The sequence below is a fragment of the Oncorhynchus masou genome, chromosome 31 (genome assembly GCF_036934945.1).
Source record: "Oncorhynchus masou masou isolate Uvic2021 chromosome 31, UVic_Omas_1.1, whole genome shotgun sequence".
NCBI lineage: Eukaryota > Metazoa > Chordata > Actinopteri > Salmoniformes > Salmonidae > Oncorhynchus > Oncorhynchus masou.
Window position 1 is genome coordinate 68,995,706 of NC_088242.1, and position 27,557 is coordinate 69,023,262.

At 43.1% G+C, this 27,557-nt stretch overlaps 1 protein-coding gene across 2 annotated transcripts; it reads right to left on the reverse strand.

Moving 5' to 3' along the window:
- Nucleotides 1-82: 82 nt before the first annotated feature.
- LOC135524343 (hepatocyte growth factor-like) lies at nt 83-26,628 on the reverse strand. Of its 2 annotated transcripts, none has more exons than XM_064951798.1 (18): nt 26,316-26,628; nt 24,797-24,953; nt 23,712-23,824; nt 23,289-23,403; nt 22,266-22,408; nt 21,502-21,622; nt 16,620-16,738; nt 15,294-15,453; nt 15,073-15,206; nt 12,420-12,513; nt 4,115-4,251; nt 3,835-3,867; nt 3,633-3,738; nt 3,401-3,475; nt 3,137-3,286; nt 2,927-3,033; nt 2,680-2,822; nt 83-2,557 (listed from the first exon to the last, which is right to left on the reverse strand). In XM_064951798.1, exons 1-18 carry the CDS (start codon nt 26,362-26,364, stop codon nt 2,378-2,380), a joined length of 2,136 nt encoding a protein of 711 aa, XP_064807870.1. In that variant the 5' UTR covers nt 26,365-26,628; the 3' UTR covers nt 83-2,377. The 2 variants fall into 2 exon arrangements, with proteins under 2 accessions (XP_064807870.1, XP_064807869.1); XM_064951797.1 differs by having other exon boundaries at nt 15,294-15,459.
- Between the last annotated feature and the right edge of the window lie 929 nt (nt 26,629-27,557).

The following is a 27,557-nucleotide window of genomic DNA, read 5'->3' on the forward strand; positions in this document are numbered from 1 at the left end:
ACTGTAACACTAAAATATAAACACATTAAAACAGTATTCAATGATTAACTTACAGATACATTAAGATAGGAACACGGTGTACTACAGGTATATCATAGTACTGTAATATTGACATGGAGTATTCAAATTAAAAACAATATATGAACAGTAGCCTATAGTATACATGTACATATAATGTAATATTTTACAACCTTGTATAGCAGCATAAAAAATTCACATCACACATATACACACAGACACAGAATGCAATTTCACTACATTTACAAATACACACACAAAAAACTATTAAAGCTATACTTGTTTGAGGGACCACTCACATTCACAGGTGAAATAGTCAGATCAATGTGTGATAGAGATAGAGGCTAATACTCTCACAATTACACTGAACATACAGTAGCCAACAGCTCCATTTTGATAACAGTTTGCAGTGACAGATTCTGTGAAAATTCATTTCCAGAGTAGATAGTTACTGGATGTCTGCCAGAGGCTGAGGGAGGTGAGGGAATATAACTCACTCTGATAGAATTCACAGAACCCACTCGCACACACACACACACGCACATACAAACACACACACACATAATCAGTCATACTGATTGTGTGTTTATCAAACAGAATACATCACTGCAGGAAGAGAGAAGGGGAGAATAGATGACAAGGTGAGTTAAAATTGATAGAAAGGAGAGGGAGAGGGTCAGTGGAAACTGGAAAGCCTTGTAGCTGCATACCCTTTCACCTTTACAATACATACACAGACATAAAACATATTTACACATACATGTATTTACCTTCAACGGCTTCATGTTGATCTTTCCGTGTTCCTAAAAAGGCCAACGTCCCCATCCTCTCACAGGTCTATAAGACCCATATCACATTCAGCCTGTCAGATTTACACTCAGAAAACTATTTACACTGAGACACTTGTAGGCATAGTACAGTAAAATGCCCTCAGATGGACAGATCTGGGTTGTTCCACGAAAAGAGAGCCTTTTGCTTTCCTTTGATATTAAAGTAGAAATTGTGCACCAATATTACATTTTGAAAGTCTGTTACATTAAATGAAGTGCCCTTTAATATAGACCACATGGAGAATTCAATATGTCATTGTATTCAATATATCAGATTTCTATATGAATAAAGACTTGATGAAGTCAGCCTTTTTACATGTTTTTTCATGAACCCTCTGTGACCTCTAGGATGATTTGAACCCCCTTAACCACATTTCTCCATGTTTTCACCATCATTGTAAAGCCCTAGTTATTTTTGTTGCTTTGTAAAGTCACTTCTGAAGATGATTATTTATTTTGTCATTTGTGATTCATTTACATCTGTCCCTCATTTTAAGGTCAAACCTGTTATGTGAATTGAACTCTAATTTTACTTTGGTGAAACTATTCTGACATAAATATTTTAATCAAAAGAAACATTGAACATCTAATAGTCAAATCATAATGTAAAAGCAGGTGAGCTGGTTATACTCTTTTTGGCAATTGTCTGGTGTTTTGTGGTGGAAAACTGAGCCGGTCAAGCATAACACGTGTTACCCATAGATAGACAGGCTGGAAATGTTTTAACAATTCAAAACATTTTGTGAAGCTGGCATTCAATTGACGCTTCCATCCCCAATTCACAAGGGTTTTATGGCTGATTTAAGATGAAATCATCAACCCCTTTTTTTATTTAACCTCTTGAGATGGTGAAATGTTTTATTTTTTAAGTTGAACATGTGCTCTTTGTGGCAGAATGTTAAAATTTGGTCAAATTAAATGTTTTACACTTCTCAAAAGGCACCAAATTGGTGGAACGACCCAGCTGTATTTTAGTTCCCTTGACAGTGCCCTACAGAAACACACTACAGAAGTGGAGAGCTGCTGCCTTTTGGTTTTCAGTACATTCAAGTAACATCCGGAATCAAGTGTATTCCCACTTTTACCATCTTATCTACAGCGTCTTTCTGACTCCAAACCTTACCAGCTTCAGGACATGGTCGTTGGCCTACAACATATCCACACCTCTGTTGTCCTTAGTAACATGTTTGTAACAATACATATTTATATTATCTAAAGATCAATCCAGCAGTCTTATCAACACAATTATGTTCCACTCCACAGTCCATGATGAGTCTTTTAGCAGTCCAACATCAAGTCTGGTGTTGTGTCTGATATTTACAATACGGCTGGATCCCCCCCCCCCCCCCTTTCAAATGCACAAGGACTCAGCTGTTCCTTACTGGACGTACACGTATCTATATCAAGGTGGTTCTAGTTGGTCAGATCAGGGTAAGGGTCAGGACAGTGTCTGAAGATCTTATGGATCCACTGGTTGTAGGATGTCTCAAGGTTGGGTCTCTAGTTGATGATGGGATAAAGGTTTGTCTCTAGTTGATCTGAGGTTCAGGGTAGTGTCTGAACACCTTGTGGATCCACTGTGTGTAGAAGGGGATGTTGATGAAGATGCCAGGGCGGTTGGCACGGGCACAGCCTCTGCCATGGACACTGACTCCCACTATGACCCTGCTCTCTCCTTCCTGGCACACCAAGGGGCCGCCATAGTCCCTCTGACGGAGAGAGACATAAAACATACGTTAGTAAGGACATACTGTACTCTCCTGGTGAGGGCAAACTCTGTTCAAGTGTTTCAGTGCAGAACATTTCATTAGCAGTTCACCAGCCTCCTTACCTCACAGACCCCCTCATCCCTCCTCCCCCCAGCGCAGATCTTGGTGTCTGTGATGTAGAGGTTCCCTCTGTGTTGTTCTCTACACCTCTCATTACTGACCATGGGCAGATGGACCACCTTCAGAACACCCTCATGACCCGTCCCTGAGCGAGAGAAGGGGGGAGATTTTGATCAGTAGAGCTAATGAATAACCAGTTCCTTATCTCGATGATAAAATCCTGATGGGTATGACAGTATGTGTGTGTACCTTTGGTTTCGCCCCATCCATACATGCTACACATCGTACCCTCAGCAATAGAGCACCCAGCCACAGGCAGCTGAATGGTGTGAACACTGTCTGCAGGGAGGGCAGGCCTTACAGAGACAAACACATAATCATATCAACAAAAAGTTATTTCAGGAGTAGAACTATGTAAAACGACCAGCTGTGTTTGTATATTTCTCTTTATGCACTCACTTGGCCAGCCGTATGAGGGCCAGGTTGGAGCCCTCAGGACCACAGACCACATGGGAGATGGAGACTTCCTGTCTAAAGGAGCCGTTAGGAGCCGAGCCACGGAGGTCTGACACACCCAACCAAACACGGTACTCACTCAGGTCTGGAACACTGGTTGGAGACAGGTAGATGTAAGTATAATAAAGAAATAGGTACAGAGGAAGAAAGGAATAGAGCTAAAAAATGAATATTGAGAGGGAGAGAAAGAAAGAGAGGTCCAGTTACCATGAGGAGAAACACTGTCTGTCAGTGAGAACCCACTCCTCCCGTATAAGAGAACCTCCACACCAGTGACTGGACCTGGTGAAGAAACACAACACACATGATATCACACACTGGGGATGGACCTTTGCCAACTCCACCACTGGAACAGATGGTCTATACATCTGCCACAAGAGCAGTTTACACCTATATAATACAGAGATGCAAAGCCAATTGTGTGTCTATGTGTGGTTACCCTTTCTGTATGCTGACCATCCAGCTTCCGTCTGTAATGGCAATTGGAGCTCCTCCTACTATCCTGGTCCTCTTATGGATGAAACACAACACCTTGGACAGCTCCACTGACAAGTTGAGAAAGAGGAAACTATGTTGAAAAAACATGGTTTACCCGAAGTGGCACAAGATGAAAACCAGAAGGCGTGAGTTGAAGGACTGACCTCTCTGTGGAATGGTGTTCTCTGATGGTTCACCTGTATGACAGAGGATGAAACACAAGATGGAGGTCTCAGGTCTCTCAGGTCTCAGTGACAACACAGTGATGATGCCACTACAGCAGTTACTCATGGGGAGGTATGTGTGTGTGTGTGTGTGTGTGTGTGTGTGTGTGTGTGTGTGTGTGTGTGTGTGTGTGTGTGTGTGTGTGTGTGTGTGTGTGTGTGTGTGTGTGTGTGTGTGTGTGTGTGTGTGTGTGTGTGTGTGTGTGTGAGAGAGACTCACATAGTTTGATGCTGCAGTAGTCCCAGGGTATAGCAGTGCTGTTAGTGTAACACCAGGGGCCGTATGTATCTCTGTCTGGGTTCCTACAGAAACTCCCCTCCTGTCTGACAGTCAGCACCGCTGCATCTCTGTCACCACTAAGCACACGCAAAGAAGAAGCGTAGGGTTTATATAACAGTGTAAGAGATAGTCAGCCTAGCATATGGAGCCTACCACAGGTGTGTATGGTTTCTTGCTCTCTTTTTCTCTCTCTCTCTCCCTCACATACACCCTCACACCTCCACTGACAGAGAAATTATCGTAATGTTTGGATCGTGACCAACATAATTCTTTCCCAGACATTCCTGGATGATAAGAAGAGGGGAATTCAGAGGAGGACCCATCACTGACGCATAGCGAGTGTGTGAGTGTGTGTGTGTGTGTGTGTGTGAGTGTGTGTGAGTGTGTGTGTGAGTGTGAGTGTGAGTCTGTGTGTGGGTGTGTGTGTGAGTCTGTGTGTGAGTCTGTGTGTGTGTGAGTGTGTGTGTGAGTGTGAGTGTGAGTGTGTGTGTGAGTGTGAGTGTGTGTGTGAGTGTGAGTGTGTGTGTGAGTGTGTGTGTGAGTGTGTGTGTGTGTGTGAGTGTGAGTGTGAGTGTGAGTGTTTGTGTGTGTGTGAGTGTGAGTGTGTGTGTGAGTGTGTGTGTGTGTGAGTGTGAGTGTGTGTGTGTGTGTGAGTGTGTGTGTGAGTGTGAGTGTGAGTGTGAGTGTGAGTGTGAGTGTGAGTGTGTGTGTGAGTGTGAGTGTGAGTGTGAGTGTGTGTGTGAGTGTGAGTGTGAGTGTGTGTGTGAGTGTGTGTGAGTGTGAGTGTGCGCAAACCAGCAAACCAGCCAATAAGATGCCATGTTGAGTAGGTGAAGGCAAGACAAAACTAAAACCAAAAACCCATTGGCTTAACAATAAAGTGGCAAGGGGAATCACCAATATAACCCTGTTACACTAGTTGGCAGCATAGATTATGCTACTGTAGTAAAGACCGAATGCGCATCTAACTTCCGGCGCCGACAGAGATGGCTGCCTCACTTTGCGTTCCTAGGACTATGCAGTTTTTTGTTTTTTTTTACATGTTATTTCTTACATTAGTACCCCAGGTCATCTTAGGTTTCATTACATACAGTCGAGAAGAACTACTGTATATAAGATCAGCATCAACTTACCATCAGTACGACCAAGAATATGTTTTTCGCGACGCGGATCCTGTGTTCTGCCTTACAAACAGGACAACGGAATGGATCCCAGCCGGCGACCCAAAAAAACGACTCCGAAAAAGAGGGAAACGAGGCGGTCTTCTGGTCAGACTCCGGAGACGGGCACACCGTGCACCACTCCCGAGCATTCTTCTTGCCAATGTCCAGTCTCTTGACAACAAGGTTGATGAAATCCGAGCAAGGTTAGCATTCCAGAGGGACATCAGAGACTGTAACGTTCTGTGCTTCACGGAAACATGGCTCACTGGAGAGACGCTATCTGAAGCGGTGCAGCCAACGGGTTTCTCCACGCATCGCGCCGACAGAAACAAACACCTTTCTGGTAAGAAGAGGGGTGGGTGCGTATGCCTTATGGCTAACGAGACATGGTGCGATGAAAGAAACATACAGGAACTCAAATCCTTCTGTTCACCTGATTTAGAATTCCTCACAATCAAATGTAGACCGCATTATCTACCAAGAGGAATTCTCTTCGATTATAATCACAGCCGTATATACCCCCCCCAAGCAGACACATCGATGGCTCTGAACGAACTTTATTTAACTCTTTGCAAACTGGAAACCATTTATCCGGAGGCTGCATTCATTGTTGCTGGGGATTTTAACAAGGCTAATCTGAAAACAAGACTCCCTAAATTTTATCAGCATATCGATTGCGCAACCAGGGGTGGAAAAACCTTGGATCACTGCTACTCTAACTTCCGCGACGCATATAAGGCCCTGCCCCGCCCCCCTTTCGGAAAAGCTGACCACGACTCCATTTTGCTGATACCTGCCAAAAGACAAAAAATAAAACAAGAAGCTCCCACGCTGAGGTCTGTCCAACGCTGGTCCGACCAAGCTGACTCCACACTCCAAGACTGCCTCCATCACGTGGACTGGGACGTGTTTTGTATTGTGTCAGATAACAACATTGACGAATACGCTGATTCGGTGTGCGAGTTCATTAGAACGTGCGTTGAAGATGTCGTTCCCATAGCAACGATTAAAACATTCACTAACCAGAAACCGTGGATTGATGGCAGCATTCGCGTGAAACTGAAAGCGCGAACCACTGCTTTCAATCAGGGCAAGGTGTCTGGTAACATGACCGAATACAAACAGTGCAGCTATTCCCTCCGCAAGGCTATCAAACAAGCTAAGCGTCAGTACAGAGACAAATTAGAATCTCAATTCAACGTCTCAGACACAAGAGGCATGTGGCAGGGTCTACAGTCAATCACGGACTACAGGAAGAAATCCAGCCCAGTCACGGACCAGGATGTCTTGCTCCCAGGCAGACTAAATCACTTTTTGCCCGCTTTGAGGACAATACAGTGCCACTGACACGGCCTGCAATGGAAACATGTGGTCTCTCCTTCACTGCAGCCGAGGTGAGTAAAACATTTAAACGTGTTAACCCTCGCAAGGCTGCAGGCCCAGACGGCATCCCCAGCCGCGCCCTCAGAGCATGCGCAGACCAGCTGGCTGGTGTGTTTACGGACATATTCAATCAATCCCTATACCAGTCTGCTGTTCCCTCATGCTTCAAGAGGGCCACCATTGTTCCTGTTCCCAAGAAAGCTAATGTAACTGAGCTAAACGACTACCGTCCCGTAGCACTCACTTCCGTCATCATGGAGTGCTTTGAGAGACTAGTCAAGGACCATATCAGCTCCACCCTACCTGACACCCTAGACCCACTCCAATTTGCTTACCGCCTAAATAGGTCCACAGACGATGCAATCTCAACCACACTGCACACTGCCCTAACCCATCTGGACAAGAGGAATACCTATGTGAGAATGCTGTTCATCGACTACAGCTCGGCATTCAACACCATAGTACCCTCCAAGCTCGTCATCAAGCTCGAGACCCTGGGTCTCGACCCCGCCCTGTGCAACTGGGTACTGGACTTCCTGACGGGCCGCCCCCAGGTGGTGAGGGTAGGTAACAACATCTCCCCCCGCTGATCCTCAACACTGGGGCCCCACAAGGGTGCGTTCTGAGCCCTCTCCTGTACTCCCTGTTCACCCACGACTGCGTGGCCACGCACGCCTCCAACTCAATCATCAAGTTTGCGGACGACACAACAGTGGTAGGCTTGATTACCAACAACGACGAGACGGCCTACAGGGAGGAGGTGAGGGCCCTCGGAGTGTGGTGTCAGGACAATAACCTCACACTCAACGTCAACAAAACTAAGGAGATGATTGTGGACTTCAGGAAACAGCAGAGGGAACACCCCCCTATCCACATCGATGGAACAGTAGTGGAGAGAGTAGCAAGTTTTAAGTTCCTCGGCATACACATCACAGACAAACTGAATTGGTCCACTCACACAGACAGCATCGTGAAGAAGGCGCAGCAGCGCCTCTTCAACCTCAGGAGGCTGAAGAAATTCGGCTTGTCACCAAAAGCACTCACAAACTTCTACAGATGCACAGTCGAGAGCATCCTGGCGGGCTGTATCACCGCCTGGTACGGCAACTGCTCCGCCCTCAACCGTAAGGCTCTCCAGGTCTGCACAACGCATCACCGGGGGCAAACTACCTGCCCTCCAGGACACCTACACCACCCGATGTTACAGGAAGGCCATAAAGATCATCAAGGACATCAACCACCCGAGCCACTGCCTGTTCACCCCGCTATCATCCAGAAGGCGAGGTCAGTACAGGTGCATCAAAGCTGGGACCGAGAGACTGAAAAACAGCTTCTATCTCAAGGCCATCAGACTGTTAAACAGCCACCACTAAAATTGAGTGGCTGCTGCCAACACACTGACACAACTCCAGCCACTTTAATAATGGGAATTGATGGGAAATGATGTAAATATATCACTAGCCACTTTAAACAATGCTACCTTATATAATGTTACTTACCCTACATTATTCACCTCATATGCATACGTATATTCTGTACTCTATATCATCGACTGCATCCTTATGTAATACATGTATCACTAGCCACTTTAACTATGCCACTTTGTTTACATACTCATCTCATATGTATATACTGTACTCGATACCATCTACTGTATCTTGCCTATGCTGCTCTGTACCATCACTCATTCATATATCCTTATGTACATATTCTTTATCCCCTTACACTGTGTATAAGACAGTAGTTTAGGAATTGTTAGTTAGATTACTTGTTGGTTATTACTGCATTGTCGGAACTAGAAGCACAAGCATTTCGCTACACTCGCATTAACATCTGCTAACCATGTGTATGTGACAAATAAAATTTGATTTGATTTGATTTACACATCTCCATCTGGCTTTCGGGGGTCACCTTAACTTTTTAATTGTAAAGATTTTTTGTTGTTGTTAAAACAGCCTATCACTTGAAAATCATTGCTTTAAATCAATGACTAAGCATGCACACTATTACAATCTTTCTCGCAATCAATTCCTTTAAAATTGCCTCAAAAACAGATAATACTGTTCAAGATTCATATATATATACATATTTTTTTTAATGTACCAGTCAAAAGTTTGGACACACCTACTCATTCCAGGGTTTTTCTTTATTTTTGATATTTTATACATGGTTGAATAATGTATGTAAACTTCCAACTTCAACTGTATATAGATCCGTACCCACTACATGACCAAAAGTATGTAGACACCTGCTTTTCAAACATCTCATTCCAAAAGCATGGGCATTAATATTGAGTTGGTCCCCCCCTTTGCTGCTTTAACAGCATCCACTATTCAGAGAAGGATGTTGGACCATTGTTGCGGGGACTTGCTTCAATTCTGCCAGAAGATCGTTAGGGAGGTCGGGCACTGATGTTTGGTGATTAAGCTGGCTTGCAGTTGGTGTTCCAATTCATCCCAAATGTGTTCGATGGGTTTGAGGTCAGGGCTTTTTGCAGGCCAGTCAAGTTCTTCCACACCGATCTCGACAAACCATTTCTGTATGGACCTCTCTTTTTGCATGGGCATTGCAATGCTGGAATAGGAAAGGGCCTTCCCCAAACTGTTGCCACAAAGTTGGAAGCACTGAATCGTCTAGAATGTCATTGTATGCTATAACGCTAAGATTTCCCTTCACTGGAACTAAGGGGCTTTGGCCGAACCATGAAAAACAGCCACAGACCAAACGTTACAGTTGGCACTATGCATTTGGGCAGGTAGCGTTCTCCTGGCATCAGCCAAACCAAAATTAGTCCGTAGGGCTGCCAGATGGTGAAGCGTGATTCATCACTCCAGAGAAGGCATTTTAACTGCTCCAGAGTCCAAGGCAACGAGCTTTACACCACTCTCGCCGACTCTTGGCATTGCGCACGGTGATCATAAGTTTGTGTGCGGCTGCTTAGCAATGGAACCCCATTCGATGAAGTTCCAGACGAACAGTTATTGTGCTGACATTACTTCCAGAAGCAGTTTGGAACTCGGTAGTGAGTGAGACTATTGTTACGCGCTACACGCTTCCGTACTCAGCGGTTCCGTTCTGTGAACTTGTGTGGCCTACCATTTTGTGGAAGAGCCATTGTTGCTCCTAGATGTTTCCTCTTCACAATAACAGCACTTACAGTTGACCAGGGCAGCTCTAGCAGGGCAGAAATATCACAAACCGACTTGTTGAACACATATCCTGCACCAGCATCGCATGTTCTCTCCGAGCTTCATTGAAAGAGGTTAGTAATTCCAGTCCTATAATACAGTATAATACAATACAATACAGTACAGTAATACAATCCACACTCAAAAATGTTAGCCTACTGGAGCTTAACACATTTATAAACCAAAGAGAGCATAGCTACATTTATGGCCTTTTATGTTTTTCTGTCATGCTTAATGTGCGGTAGCATAAACAATATATTATACAGTGCATTCGGAAAGTATTCAGACCCCATGACCTTTTCCACATTTTGTTATGTTACAGCCTTATTCTAAAATGCATTAAATCAAATCCAATCCTCATCAATCTACAGACAATACCCCATAATGACAAAACAAAAACAGGTTTTTAGAAATGTTTGCAAATGTAAAAAACAGAATACCTTATTTACATAAGTATTCAGACCCTTTGCTATGAGACTCAAAATTGAGCTCAGGTGCATCCTGTTTCCATGGATCATCCTTGAGATGTTTTTACAACTTGATTGGTTTTCACATGTGGTAAATTCAATTGATTGGCATGTTTTGGAAAGGCACGCACGTGTCTATATAAGATCCCACGGTAGACAGTGCATGTCAGAGCAAAAACCAAGCCATGAGGTCGAAGAAATTGTCACTCTGACAGAGCTCTAGAGTTCCTCTTTGGAGATGGGAGAACCTTCCAGAAGGACAACAATCTCTGCAGCACTCCACCAATAAGGCGTTTATGGTAGGATGGCCAGACGGAATACACTCCTCAGTAAAATTGCACATGACAGCCTGCTTGGAGTTTGCCAAGTTGGTACCTTAAGGACTTTCAGACCAAGAAAAAAAATATTATCTGGTATGATGAAACTAAGATTAAACTCTTTGGCCTGAATGCCAAGCGTAATGTCTGGAGGAAACCTGTCACCATCCCTGCGGTAAAGCTTGGTGGTAGCAGCATCACGCTGTGGGGATGTTTTTCAGCTGCAGAGAATAGGAAACTAGTCCGGATCGAGGGAAAGATGAACGGAGCAAAGTACAGAGAGATCCTTGATGAAAACCTGCTTCAGAGCGCTCAGGACCGCAGACTGGGGAGAGAGTTCACCTTCCAACAGGACATCGACCCTAAGCACATAGCCAAGACAACGCAGGAGTGGATTCGGGACAAGTCTCTAAATGTCCTTGAGTGTCCCAGCCAGAGCCTGGACTTTAACCTGAACGAACATCTCTGGAAAGACCTGAAAATAGCTGTGTAGCAACGCTCCCCATCCAACCTAATAGATCTTGAGAGGATCTCAAGACTGTAATTGCTGCCATAGGTGCTTCAACAAATTACTGAGTAAAGTGGCTGAATACTGATGTAAATATGTCAATTCCCTTTTTTATTTTTAATACATTTGCAAAAATGTCTTAAAACCTGTTTTGCTTTGTCATTATGGGCTATTGTGTGTAGATTGATGAGGAGAAAAAAATATTTAATCCATTTTAGAATAACGCTGTAACGTAACAACATGGGGAAAAGGTCAACGTGCCTGAATACTTTCCGAATGCACCGTAAATGCTGTCTTGGATAACTGCACAATCTTTTACACTCTTTTGGGAATGGACTGTTAAAATGTCTTTAATGTATGGCTCATCAAGCTCAGGTAGCATCATGCTTGAATTTTCATGCCGATTCAAGCTCTAATCAAATTGAGACATATTTATATGCTTTATATGTTTTAGAATGACACTTCCGGTTTTGACTGGAAATACCAGGTCACCCGGGGGAAAAGTGATTCATTCTCGGGATGAAACATTTTTAAATTACCGGGAAAATATTCAACTCTATCCCTGACCTCTAACCCTTGGGTGGGAGCCAAGCAGAAGAGCTGTTTGGATTTGAAGTGTTCCCGAAAAATGAGGAGGCTCAGGTTCAGAGGTGAGGTTCAGAGGTGAGGCTTGAAGCATGTCCCCCAGATGCTTTCACACACACACACACACACACACACACACACACACACACACACACACACACACACACACACACACACACACACACACACACACACACACACACACACACACACACACACGCGCGCGCACAAACACACACAGCATATGTTATCCCTAACCCCTATCCCTAATTCTAACTGTAACCCTAAATCTAAACCTAACACGTACTGTAGGCTTAAAATAGCCGTTGTCTTTATGGGGACGTGGGGAATGTCCCAATGAGGGGGTCAACTACAGGTAAAAGACGCACTCTCAAACGTTTGTATGATTTCAGACAGTAGTGCTCACATTTTTTGTTTACTGCGTCATCAAATTGTGTATTACATCATCCATTTTGTTTGATATGTCAGGTCATGCAAAAACAAAAAGTGTTTTTGGGACAGTTCATCCATTTACATGCGAAATGCATGTGGTTTTTCCATATAGGTAGGGCACTCCCTCTGGCTTCCACCCACACACACACACACAAAGATGTGTAGTGTGTGGTTTTGTTACCTGTTGCTGTGGTCACTCCAGAGGGAACAGGGAAGACCTGACCTGGTCCTGGAAACCTCACCTCTGTAGTTCTCTCCACTACCCGTGTAGCAGTCTGAAACACATACACGAGACCAAGCTAATGAAATATGCAAACATATTTATGTTAATGTGTTTGAATATTACAAACCAGCCCCAGGGGAATATATTAGGAAAACTATACTGATCTCTGTTGTCCTGACTGGTAGTCCACAACATGACTGTTCTGGACCTGTTAGATGTTTAGCACTACCTACTGGCAGTTTATGTGCAGCAGTGTAGAATTTACCTGTTTGTGTCATGTGACAAGAAGCAGTTTCAGATGTGAAGCAATGTGTAAGTGTGACAGAGTAGTTACAATCCTTCAACATCATTTTTTATAAGCTTCATATGACGCAATGTCTGTAAGTACATGTGTTTATTAACACAAGATACATGTTTATCACATATAATGTTCATGTTTCTGTAAAATATGAATAATTGAGTTACTTGTTAGCTACGTTGCATTAGCTTCACTGCTATTTCTCCCTAGGGACACGTAGCTGAGCAATATCAAACATACAGTTGCATTCTAGTAACTTTATTTTATACTTGGCTCTAGATTGAGTACTCTTATTCCTTATTTCATACATTTAGTACAGTTATTGTGGATGACATTCTGTGCTCTATATTACTGTAACTGAAAACATGTACTTTTGTGTTTGTTGCAGTTTCCCACTGTGATTCAAGAAACTTCCAAAACGGCACCCTGCTTCTCACAGAGTTATTTGAATGAGTGTTTAGCTAACTGGATAGCTGAATAAGGGCTACTGTACTTTTAGCGAGTCGAGTATAATGATCACAAAACTGTCCCAGGCCCGAGGTTCCCATCTGAGTGTGAGAAAAGCAAAACCCTACATAATATGAATCCCACAGAGTCCCTCACAGCTCCTCACTTTTGATAGTAGTCTGGCCCAGGAGTGGGAAGGTGAACGGAAAGGCTCTGGAGCAACGAACCACCCTTGCTGTCTCTGCCTGGCCGGTTCCCCTCTTTCCACTGGGATTCTCTGCCTCTAACCCTATTACAGGGGCTGAGTCACTGGCTTGCTGGGGCTCTCTCATGCCGTCCCTGGAGGGGGTGCGTCACCTGAGTGGGTTGATTCACTGATGTGGTCATCCTGTCTGGGTTGGCGCCCCCCCTTGGGTTGTGCCGTGGCGGAGATCTTTGCGGGCTATACTCAGCTTTGTCTCAGGATGGTAAGTTGGTGGTTGAAGATATCCCTCCAGTGGTGTGGGGGCTGTGCTTTGGCAAAGTGGGTGGGGTTATATCCTTCCTGTTTGGCCCTGTCCGGGGGTGTCCTCGGGTGGGGCCACAGTGTCTCCTGACCCCTCCTGTCTCAGCCTCCAGTATTTATGCTGCAGTAGTTTATGTGTCGGGGGCTGGGGTCAGTTTGTTATATCTGGAGTACTTCTCCTGTCCAATTCGGTGTCCTGTGTGAATCTAAGTGTGCGTTCTCTAATTCTCTCCTTCTCTCTCTCGGAGGACCTGAGCCCTAGGACCATGCCCCAGGACTACCTGACATGATGACTCCTTGCTGTCCCCAGTCCACCTGGCCGTGCTGCTGCTCCAGTTTCAACTGACCTGAGCCCTAGGACCATGCCCCAGGACTACTTGACATGATGACTCCTTGCTGTCCCCAGTCCACCTGGCCGTGCTGCTGCTCCAGTTTCAACTGTTCTGCCTTATTATTATTCGACCATGCTGGTCATTTATGAACATTTGAACATCTTGGCCATGTTCTGTTATAATCTCTACCCGGCACAGCCAGAAGAGGACTGGCCACCCCACATAGCCTGGTTCCTCTCTAGGTTTCTTCCTAGGTTTTGGCTTTTCTAGGGAGTTTTTCCTAGCCACCGTGCTTCTACACCTGCATTGCTTGCTGTTTGGGGTTTTAGGCTGGGTTTCTGTACAGCACTTTGAGATATCAGCTGATGTACGAAGGGCTATATAAATAAATTTGATTTGATTTGATTTGATACTATCCAATGGGACATACAGTATCTTCTTTCTCCTCTCTATCCAATGGTTTATAGCTTCTATCCAATGGGACAGAGCCTCACCTCACTGTCCAATGTGTCAGAGCTAGTTTGTTTACGTGTAGTGGGCTATCATTACCAGAGTCCTACAGATGTGGGATCTTCATTTTACCAATATTGTTACAGCAAAATAATTCACAGTGGTGGAAAAAGTAGCCAATTGTCATGCATGAGTAAAAGTAAAGATAACTTAATCTAAAATTACTCAAGTAAAAGTTACCCAGTAAAATACTACTTCAGTAAAAGTCTAAAAGTTTTTGGTCTTAAATATACAGTACCAGTCAAAGTTTTGGAAACATCTAATCATTCCAGGGTTTTTCTTTATTTTTTACTATTTTCTACATTATAGAATAATAGTGAAGACATCAAAACTATGAAATAACACATATGGAATCATGTAGTAACCAAACAAGTGTTAAACAAATCAAAATAGATTCTTCAAATTAGCCACCCTTTGCCTTGACAGCTTTGCACACTCTACAGCACTCATTGAACTTTGATTGTCTGAGACCTGAAGACTTGTATCATCTCCTGGAGCTATGTTACAATAGGCTCTCACCTTGAGGTTCAGTGTTCTGTTTGCCACAGCGGGGGATGTTAGTGCAGAACGCTGTGCGAACGTTAGGGTCTGAAGTGAAGCACCATGGGAGGTCACGTCCATCTGGGTTCCTGCAGTTGTTCTCCCTCAGGTCTCTGAAACACACACACACACAAAGATAGATTCACACCAAGACCAACATATTGTGTGTAGGGCTGTCGATACAAGTGCGGTTCACTCACTTGCAGCGGTAGTTTTGGGGAACGTATGAGTGGTTGTGGGGGTACTGTGAGTCCCAGCGTTGACAGATCACCCCACTGGGTGTTACTGCTACTGACCCTCTGTAGCCCTCACCTTGACCCCAGAAACACATAGTAGTCACTTCCAACTCTACCACACTGTCTGTGGCTGAGAAAGGGAGAGAGAGAAAGAGACAGAGACAGATTAAACATAGCCATATCACCTATACCCTCTGTTATACTGAAATAGTTTCTCCTTGAGGCCAACGTGCCACACAGACACTGTAACAAGGACAAGGCTGACTTGGACTTAACTGCTCTACACAATACATTGTACTCAATTAGCTGATGAATTAAGTTGCAATAAGAAGGACATAATTCTGACTCAATTTTCCCAGAAATATACGGTAGCATATTAGCTGTCCAGAATCTAAACTGACAGTTTTCTGTGGATCTGTCTGAAAATAGACTGCTACTAGTAAGGATAATAAAGACAGGTACAGGAGTAGAACAGGCCAAAACAATATAACTCTTTGTTTCTATGTCTTTCTTTCTGCCTTGGTTTCAATAACACCACATTTAAGGGTTAGACCATAAAACTAGACTGGGTTGACTTCCAAGGCCTGTATCAGATACTACAATGAGACAAAGAAAGAGTCCAACTGAAAAGATGCCATCTTTTAAAGACCCAGTTCCAGAGCTCCTGATTACTCAAACAGAGCAGTGAAGAGCCAGACAGAGAAAAACAAAACACACTTGCAGCGTTTAAGTGCTGTTCTCTGTCAACCTTCTATAGATAGACTCTCTTCACTTCAGCCCTCAACAAGCAGAAATATGATGACTATAGAGATGTATTCTCTCTCTTCCTCTCTTGTATAAACAGGTACACACACCCCCCCTCATCTTGTATTTAACTGGAGCATAATATGTGTGACTTCTGTGTGTCTGATATGAGGTTTATATAGCAGAGTACCTGAGCTTTCTAAAGTGTGTGTGCACATAAGTTTGTGTTTGTGTACGCATGTACTGTATGTGTGTGTCTTTGTGTGAGTGTGTGCATGCATGTGTGTGTGCTTGGGTGTGTGTTTGTGTGTGTGAAAAGTACTAGAATTACAGGACCGTTGCAAGGGCCTGTTTAGAACAGTAAACAGTGAATGAAGCAGGACACCAGAGTAAAATGAGAAGGTGTGTGTTTCTTCAAACAGCGTTCCTCACCCTTAGCCAATCAGAGAGAGAGGAGGGGAAGGAATGACAGGTAAAGGAAGCTGTACATTTGGAGTAGTTACTCACACCACACACAGACACACATGCATGCACACAGACACTCACAGCAGGCTGTGATGTTGCAGTACTCCCAGAGTGTGTGTGGGTCCGTGGTGAAACACCACGGTCGTTGACGTCCATCTGGGTTCCTACAGTAGTTATCAACCAGGCCTTTATCAGGATACCTGCAACACAACATACAGAGGGAAGAGTAGGATTTCAACAAGTCATTGGGACAGATAGAGATACACATGAGCAATGAGATTAACTGGTTAACTGACTTGTTCACGGGCAGAAAGACAGATTTTTACCTTGTCAGCTCTGGGATTTGATCCAGCAACCTTTCAGTTACTGGCCCAATGCTCTAACTACTAGGCTACCTGCCGCCCCGAGTCCACAGAAGAAGAAGAAAAAGACTGAAGGAGGAAAGATTACTAGAAACTAACTAGGTTTCCCTTTGATTTGTGGATTAATAGTCTGAGTAGAGAACACACAATTTTGTATGACTCAAAATGGGTCCAAATTCTACAAAGACCCAGAAAAAAAGGACCTTGTGCATGTCAGGTAAAATGTGACTCATTTCAGGAAACAAGGCATATGTCTCTGGTCACTACTTCACAGCAGATCCATTAGAACGTAAACTTTTTTTTAAATAATTAGTTTTTTGGCAGAAACTACTTCTGGAACAGGCAAACCTTCCTGTGCCTTAATATCTGTAAATATGAGTAAAATTGTTAAATTAAAAGCCTAGTTGGTTTAGCCACAGAAAAAGACAGCAATGATTGGCTGAGATTCTGAGTGGGCTGGACATGACGAGAGATGAGTTTGGATTGGTCTGCCATATACTGTAGCACGCTTCTGTCTATTTGAGCTGGTCAGTATGCGTAAATAATCCTGTCTAACGTAGCTTTCAGAACTGCGTAAGTGTTGCTCTCCACTTTCTGGAGGACCGAGTTTTGAAATCAGTGGAATTAGAGTATGATAGCTAAGGAGATGAAGAAAACACCTGTCTATGGATTACATCTTCAAACAAAGGGCAACATTGGCATCTGTGACAGGGATGATGTATACGATAGTCTAGCAAGCTACATTTTTAGATATTACACATTTCTAATTTTGGCAGAAAATTGTTTTTATTTCAAGTTAAAGTATACTGTTAGCTAGCTAGCTAACGTTAGCTGGCTGGCTCACCAGCTAACATTATGTGCATGATCTTATTATTCGTAACTGTTGATAGACATAGCTGGTAAAGTCGCTCTGGCTATCTTCTGCAATTTCAGTGCACTCTGATTGTGCCAGAGTGCAGAATAACTGACAAATTTATGAACGCTCAACACCCTTTGAATATGGCCGGTGTCAGTAAACGTTGGGGGAAAAGTGTTAATTGTTGCAAGGAGCGCAGCTGCAGTCCCCAACGCTCTGGATAACATAAAAAATAGCCTAACCAGCTCTGCTAGGGTGAGTATAATGGTCCATGAGCTCTCATTTGTGTCTGGAAAAGGCCAACGTTAGCTCGCTAGCTTAGGTGCTTGACTGCTGTTGTTAGGACAGAACACTTGGATCAACCCTTAAAGAGATGGGTGGGGCTAAAGCTTAAGAGGGTGTAAAAAATGCTGAATGGGTGTAGACAACTATGAGGTCTCCAGTGCATACCAAAACATTCATAGACCATTTTCTCAAAACTGAGGTTACAAGGATCTGACCATTAAAAAAAAGCCTAAAATTACATACCCAAATCTAACTGCCTGTTGCTCAGGACCTGAAGGACATAATATAATATTGCAGTTTATGCCCAATGTAGATGTCGGTCACTAGATGGCAGCAGTGTGTGTGCAAAGTTTCAGATTGATCCAGTGGAGCATTGCAATACTGCACAGTATTTTGTATCAAGTCTGCCCAAATGTGCCGAATTGGTCAATTTATACATTTCCAAGTTAATAACTACAGAGAACATACAACAATTATATGGTAATACAACATGTAAGTTTACACACTCACAGGAATGTCTTACATTATGGATCATTAGCTTACGCTAACTTTCACAAATCTAGATGTCGGGATGGATGTGGAGCCAAAGACAGCAGGTATTCAAACTGTAGAACCCAGTTCCTACATTTGAATATAAAAATGTATTTTATCAAACAAAACTATGCTACATTTTATTGCTGGGAGCTTCAGGATGACAAATCAGAGCAAGATTACTGAATGTAAGTACATTATATACCTTCAGAGGTGAATGTATTAAACCAGTTGCCGTGATAAAAGTTCTTTGTTGTTGTGCGCTCTCCTCAAAAAATAGCATGGTATTTTGTCACTGTAATAGCTACTGTAAATTGGACACTGCAGTTAGATTAACAAGAATTTAAGCGTTCTGCCCATATAAGACATGTCTATGTCCTGGAAAGTTTGCTGTTACTTACAAAATCATGCTAATCACATTAGCACACGTTAGCTCAACAGTCCTGGTATAGGGACATAAATCCCGTAGAGGTTATCAACTTTCAGAGCAGAATTATTTTCACATTGGTCCTCAAATGCAGTGTACGATATACCAGTTTGTAGCTCTGTCTCTGCTTTTATCAAATGTAAAAAACACTATTCATATTTTTGCTATATATGACCGAATCAAGGCCGTCGGTCACAAATAACAACCCAATGTTTATATCCCAGGGCAAATTAGCTAGAATCAGCAAGCTAGCTAGCTAAATGTCCATGACGGTTTTATGTGTTTCGACCTGTCCCCAAAGTAATATAGTTGTTTCAGAGTTCGGTTTGATATTTCAACCTGTGTGTCCTGATCGTGTCTAGTGTGAATGAACAAAATCAATATGTGCGTGTTTGCGCACGCAGACGCCCGGTCTAGTCAGCATGTAAGAGCTTTCGAAACCTGGTGCAACATTTGCCCATTATTCTTTTAAAAAATCTTCAAGCTCTATCAAATTTGTTGTTGATTATTGCTAGACAACCCTTTTCAGGTCTTGCCATAGAAAAAAATAAATTTAAAAAACTTTAACAAGAGCAAGGTATTGTGTTTCATTTGAAAACAGCATAAACTGTTTTAAAAGCAGAATATTTCAGATCATCAAAAGTATTAATGAACAAAAACAATTGTAACATGCAACAGCTTTTATTACTGATTTACAGTTCATATAAGGAAATCAGCCAATTGAAAAAAATTATAAGGCCCTAATTTATGGATTTCACATAACTAGGAATACAGATATGCATCTATTGGTCACAGATACCAAGAGCTAGGATTGTGTATCAGAAAACCAGTCAGTATCTGGTGTGACCACCATTTACCTAATGCAACGCGACACATCTCCCTTTGCATAGAGTTGATCAGGCTGTTGATTGAGGCCTGTGGAATGTTGTCCCACTCCTCTACAATGGCTGTGCGAAGTTACTGGATATTGGCGGGAACTGGAACACGTTCTCATACACGTCGATTCAGAGCATCCCTAACATGCTCAATGGGTGACATGTCTGGTGAGTATGCAGGCCATGGAAGAACTGGTACATTTTAAGCTTCCGGGAATTGCTTCCAGATACTTGCGACATGGGCCGTGCATTATCATGCTAAAACATGAGGTGATGGCGGCGGATGAATGACACGATAATGGGCCTCAGGATTTCATCATGGTATCTCTGTGCATTTAAATTGCTATAGATGAAAATGCAATTGTGTTTGTTGTCTGTAGCTTATGCCTGCCTGCCCATACCATAACCACACCGCCACCATGGGGCACTGTGGTCACAATGTGGACATCAGCAAACTGTTCGCCCACACGACTCCATACACGTGGTCTGCGGTTGTGAGGCCGGTTGGACGTACTACCAAATTCTCTAAAATGCAGTAATCATGCCAATTGCATGCTCCCACAAAACTGTACATTTTAGCATGGCCTTTTATCCTCCCCAGCACAAGGTATACCTGTGTAATGATTATGCTCTTGATATGCCACACATATCAGGTAGATGGCAAAGGATCAATGCTCACTAAAATGGATGTAAACAAATTTGTGCACAACGTTTGAGAGAAATAAGCTTTTTGTGCGTATTGAACATTGAAATACATTGAGTTGAGTTACTTGAATGGTTCTAGGCAACTGGTTTCCAGCCAAAAATGTTGTTAGCAGAAGTGATTACTTTTTATAGTGCAGGTGTTCTCCATCTCATTCCTCCTGGTGATAGATTTAATATTCACCACTGCATCCCGTATCAAAAGGTTGGCTGGCCCTCATTAAAGTCCCTTAGATAAATGCATTACTCCATTTGTGTTTACAAAGCCCTACAACACAAGCCTCCAACTTCCCTAACTTCATTGCTAACGTATAAAAGAATGAGATAACCAACCCCGTGAACGGGTTTGGTAACTATTCAGATTCCTTGAGTCTCCATGGAATTTGGAAAATCAGCTTTTACGGGCCACATTTTTGGAATCACTTATACAATTACATTTGGATTCCCTGGTGCCACTCGGGCATTTTAAAAACCTGATAATAAATGAGTTCACCGAGGTGTGCATTTGTTTTGAAACATTGATGTAATAACTTGTTTATGATGGCTGTGATGTTGGTGATGTTCTGGTGTAGTGTGCTTGTTCTTTTACTTTATGGTCTCAGGGCACCATGGGAAATGAGACTATGGTCTCAATTGAGCTCCCCTGATAAAAACATATCTATATATGATGATATATATATATTTAATGTAATACTAACAGAGATTCAGAGGTGCTGAGGGCATCTTCATCACAGAGGTGAAGGGTGTGTGCGTGATTGTGTGTGTGTCCTGCCCCAGCAGCAGGTGGTGTGGATTAGTGTTAGACTTGTTAACACGTCTTTAATCACCCCCTTGTTTCTGTAATGAAGAGGCCCCAGAGCCTCATACTGAGAGAAAGTGAGTGTGTGTGTTTCTGTGTGTGTGTGCGTGCATATGAGTGTGTTACCTCTTGGGGTGGAAGAGGTGTTTGTGTGGTTCCTCCAGGTCCCAGCGCTGACACTCCCATCCTGTCTCTGTGTGATCCATGGGACCTCTGTAGCTCTCCCCGTTACAGCTCACACACTCCACTGGACACACACAAGGGTGATATTTTAATCTTCTCACATGCCATGGACATTATTTTTTGCATATACTGTAATATACATAATCAACATGAGGTGCTGTACCACAAATGTTTCCGGATAATTGTCCTGTCTATCTATTTAGAATGTAATGTAAAATGAGTCAACAATCTGTGTGTGTGTGTGTGTGTGTGTCCGTCCGTCTGTCCGTCTCTCCGTCTCTCCGTCCGTTTGTGGGTTTGGTTATCTCATGTTCCAGTGTTCGTCATTACTGGAAACCTATTTTGAAATCAACTTAACCAGTCATTTTTCCTTTGACCAGAACAGACACTCTCTCTGGACAGACCCACTACATTTCCTCAGACTGAAAACAACCCAGTAGATTCCTCACTCACACACACACATCCCTGATCGTCTTGTATATTCTCATACACACCTAATCACATCACTGTCAGCTGTTTATTAACTATAAATACATATAAACGTATCCACAGAGGATGATTTATCCTGTGACAGTTTGCGTCCTTCAGTTGTAGATACCACAGCAGGCTATGGTCCAGTGCCACAGGGAGAAGGGAGAGCTCATATCTGACAGCACACTTAAATGGTATTCTGAAAAAGGAAATGGACATGTGTGTATGTGTCCTACCTTGTGAGCATTGAGGTACTCCACAGTCCTGGTGTCTGACATTGGGGTCTGTAGTGAAACACCATGGTCCTGAGGTAGCGTTGTCAGGGTTACGACAGTAGTTATCTCTCAGGTCCTTCTTCCTGTTCCTCCTTGGTAGGAAACTGGAGCGAGAGAAGGACTTCAGTTAGTGTTAATCAATACCTCCCAACATCAGGACAATATTCCCTTTCTATCTGGTGCAGAAAGTTGAGAAGCAGAAGGGAAATCTCCATTGCGTAGTGTAGACCAGGCCTGCTCCATGTGTTGTGAAACATGTGGTAGTTAAACAACACTGAGTCATACACATCTACGTACTGACTGAGGTCCTCACTAGATTGTGGTTTTGTTTGCTGAGTCACATGATCATTTGGTTTATATGGGTCCCAGCTGAAACAGTTTGGAAGGCACAGAGTTAGGCAACATAATGCAACATATGGTAACGGTGTGATGGAGGTGTGTGTGTGCTTGTCCCAGGGTGAGCTCACTGGAGATGAGAGAGGAGGAAGGAGAAGAGGAGAAAAGATAGAATGGGGAGGAAGAGTAAGGATGAGGAAGGCGGAGGTTGTTATGGTTGGTTGTCCTCTGGTTGTGCTGCTCTAATGAACTTCTGGCACGAGATGTCTCTGTTATCTCTCTCTCGCTGTCCTCTCCTCCCTGTCCCTCTCTATCTCACTCACTTTCTCTCTCTGTTCCCGTAACAAGGCTGCATGTCATCATCCTCTGCTACTATCTCTGTATCAGGGCTGCTGTTTGTCACAGGTTGTATACTTTATCACTAAATTAATTAGGTTTTACTACAGTGTAAACTATCGCTCTCTCATACACATATATAAACAGTGTGACTACAACAGGAAATGATCCCTGACTGTGTAGTGTTAAGAGTGAGGTCAGAGAGGACTAGTACTGATGAATAACCGGTCCCTCAGGACTAATTACCAACTTATATATACATACACACACACACACACACACATGCACACACAAACACAGGCTCTAGCTTACTTGTGTTCGTGAGGGATAGGAGAGGCCCATGCCTGGCACTTTATTCCACTGGCTGTTACTGACCTCCTCCCTCTGTAGTTCACTCCTGTCCCTACTATGCACTCCTGCACATAGGCTACAGAGAGAGAGAGAAAGAGTCAACAAAGGAATGGAAAAACAGACTGTGAGTGTTTGAAAGAACAGAATCTGAAAAATATGTTTTTCTGTTTTACTCATCTGACAGAGCATGTTAAGACAGGTCTCACATCTACCATAATGCTCCATTTCACTGTTCCAATATGTTAGAATACTAACCCGGCAACCAAACTCTGATGATACAAGGAGAAAGAGATGCAGCCCTGCTTTAGACACATAGTGTAAGCACTGCAGTGCCTTTCTACTGATGCAGAGAGATAGAGAGAGAGGGAGAATATAGTACAATACATTTCTTCTGGTAGAGTTGGTAGTTGAAGTCGTGTTGGCTATGGACTCCTGGTGAGTTCCTGTCGAATGAAAGCCACTGGCATTTCCTGTTTTTCTGATCGTACAGAAATGCTCTAGAGAGAGAAACAGAGAGAGAAACAGAGAGAGAAACAGAGAGAGAAACAGAGAGAGATATTGATCGATTTACGTAATATAATAGTTTAACAGGCATGTTTATCCAAAGCAACTTACAATTAACATGCAGATAGTAGACTATTAACATGGTCTCAGTCTCACTGAAGAAACGTCACATTTCGAAGGCTAAGTTTAAGCATTCATTCTGAATGCTTAAATTAAGGGTTAAGGAAAAAAATTGATATAATGGTTAAGTTTAGGCATTAATTTGGAATGGTAAAGGTAAGGGTTAAGTTTTGGGATAGGTTTTAAACAACAAATTAAAAAATGAGTGCCTAGCACTGAGATTGAACATGCGAACCTCAGAGCCGGAACTCATGGCTTGCGTCTATCCACCATCCCCGTCCAGAACACCCTAGCAAACCCCAAGCTACTTGATGATAATAGTGCTCACCATTGGCCCTAGTGGCCAGTTTTGAAGTCATCTCTCAACGTCCTGCTTACCTGGACGGACGTCAGATTTCGAAGTGGATCTGAGCAATCTGGCTGAGACTATACAGTATGTGTCCTGAATTGAAATAGGATTGACCCTTAGCCTGCTACTGCTGAGAGGAGATATCAGAGAGGACTCAGTCTGCCAGGGGAAACCTAGTCCTGCACACCAGACTCAAGCTTGCTGCTGCTGAACGACACTAAGAGAAACCAGACTTCTCATTAGAGAATGGGAGGGTATTAGACTATAGTAAGAGTTAGAGCTGCCATATTTACAATGGAGAGTTTGGACTGCTGCCAAGGAAAGCCAGGGGATGATGTCATACTGGCATGGACAATATATATATTTACCTACAGGTGAAAAACAATCCCCAGAGTAGCCAAAACATCATACGGAGATGGGAAAGTTATAGAAACACAGCAGGTGAAGCTACAGGCACAGAACCCCAGGAGTTTTTTCACAGATGCACCACACGCACCTGCAGGTGAAGAGTAGTCGCTTGTTGCGGCTGCAGCCCCGGGCACACTTCACTACGCTCAACTTCCTGCTTATAGTCTGGAGGGCAGAGTCTGGCAGCTGGACCAATCGCACACTATCGCTTCTCTGGTAGTCCTGCAATGCATTCCTCCTGCACTCTAGTGTACACACACACACACACACACACACACACACACACACACACACACACACACACACACACACACACAGCATGAAATAAAGGTGTTGAATGCAGTGTCCATCCCCTGGCCAGTGAGGCTGTGTTGATGTTCCCATTAGGACTGAGACAAAACCAGCAGCATCATGATGTGTCAATTAGCCTGGTTCCACTGCCACATGACTTAATGGGATGCATTCTCTCTCTCTCTCTCTCTCTCTCTCTCTCTCTCTCTCTCTCTCACACACGTTCACACACACACACACGTTCACACACACACACACACACACACACACACACACACACACACACACGCACACCTTCTCTCAATCCCCCTTCCTCTCTCCAGCAGGGATTGATAGACTAACTATGTTGTTTCTCATCTCCACACCATGCTGTGTTGACTCATACGTGAATACATAAACAGCCCAGTAGCAGACAGTCTGGCTATGTGTATGTTTCTTAAAACTCTGGTATTTTCTTCCTCAATAAAAGTAATAAAGAAAAAAGTCTAAGTTAATATGAACCATATTATGGATAAATACCTAGTCTACACAAGTATTATCAATAGCCTGGAACAAACATGATATTATTTCCTTCTAAATAGTGAAAGGACGGGGATCAGAGTCCATGTCAGACTCTTCTAGAAGCTTTAGAATGAGTGATTATCATGAGAGAAAACTACAAATTTACATTGTCTATAGTTCCACCAGTACATCTATAGCTGAATGGAGAGATGAGAGCTGGAGATGGTGCACGTGCTTCTACCTGAGAGGCTGCATCTCGTGCTACAGATCGTTAGACGCAGTTTAATATATATAAAAATAGGCAGGCCGCCAAGCACACAGGATTCTCTTTGCTTTTCAAAAATAAAATAATGTTATGCAAGTTTGCTGTAGAATCATCACAGTCTATAGAGATGGGGTTCACAGTTTCTCCATTCCCCATGTCGCAAAATGGTTTTGTTGTTTATTTTTATAGTTTAATTTTGTAGGATGACATTTCTTTTTTATCTAATCAAAGCTCTTCTGCCCTGACATTAGCAAGATCGAAGAGATGATAGTCAGTTAGAATGGAAAACTTGCTCAGCTGACTGCAAGGTAAGAGATTTTACACAGGTTATTGTGCTGTGCTGCAAAAAAAATAAAAATCAATAAACTCCACCATTCGACATTAGGCTCAGAGCCTACTTTCGTAAAATAAGATTTGATTAAATCACAAATGCAATGTAGGCTGAGATTAGTTTGGTGGGACCAGGCTGGAGAAAAGTTTAACAACTATGCTGTATCTCAATAACAAGCTGCAAGGCTGAATTCCTATTACGACTGTCTCCTCAACTTACCAGAATAGTGGACAATTAAGAGCATAAAAATAATGTTGTAAATCCACATGGTTGTTTCAAAGGCTGTTCACGATATCCAAACTATTATCTATATGATATCCCAATAATAGTAAAGGTTTTGCCGTCCGTTGATAAACTCCAGACGACGGTACGAAGAGACTGGGGATTTTCACTCAGCTACAGCAGAGATGCCTCTGAGTAGAAACACATCATGTGGACCTCTCTCTCTCTCCCTCTCTCAGCGCCAGCCATATTACACACTGTCAGTTCTCCTCCCACTTTATTCCTCTACCCCACTCACTCACTGTTGAACAATATGTTGGGTAGGTATATCAGTGGAATATCAGTGGAAAAGTCCCAGTGATGACAGCATGATACACATGAGCAAAAGTATGGGTGACACACATCATCCTCAACCAGGATGAACTACCTCCTCTCCTCCATATCTCCTGGGACTTGTGGAATCACCTCGCCTCCTTTATAATCGATCTCTCTCTCACACACACACACACACACACACACTATGCATCTTCATTTTTATCTCTCTCTTTTTGTAGATGACTAATAGGAGGTTTTTTGTTACTCAGAAAGAAACCGCAGAGTCACTCTCCATGATAATATACAATCCCTGCCAATGAATCAGGGACTTTCACTCTCATAACCACACACACACATGCACACACACACACACACACCCTCATACCCTCGTAACTAGAAGCAGATGTGTACAGATCACTCACATGCTTTGGGTTGAGTAAAACTCCATTAGTTCAATCTAACGATCTGATAGAAGCATGTGTGTGTGTGTGCTTTCAGATATTAGACTGAGATTCGAGCTCTGGTAGCGCTCTGTTACATACCACTGGAACCATTTAAGACTGCACGATTTAGTGTTCAGCACCTTGGTTTGTTTTGTTTCTGTAAGATATGGCTAAGAATGTCCACTTAACAGCTCCTCCACATGCACTCTGTAATCATCCAGTTCATCCATTTAGGAGTTAATAAAGGTGCAGGCACATTCTATGTCATTTATTTTGTATCGTCATCTTTACTATGCGTTGTTGGACCTGCATGTAAGTATTTCACTGTTACTCTACACCTGTTGTTTACGAAGCATGTGACAAATAAAAGTTTATTTGATAATTAAAAGGTTGGTTTGGAACTGGGCATCATTTGCGGAGAAGGGGTGCAGGGTGCTAGGGCAGAGGGGTCCATTTGATTTCCTCCAGATTTGCAGGCACC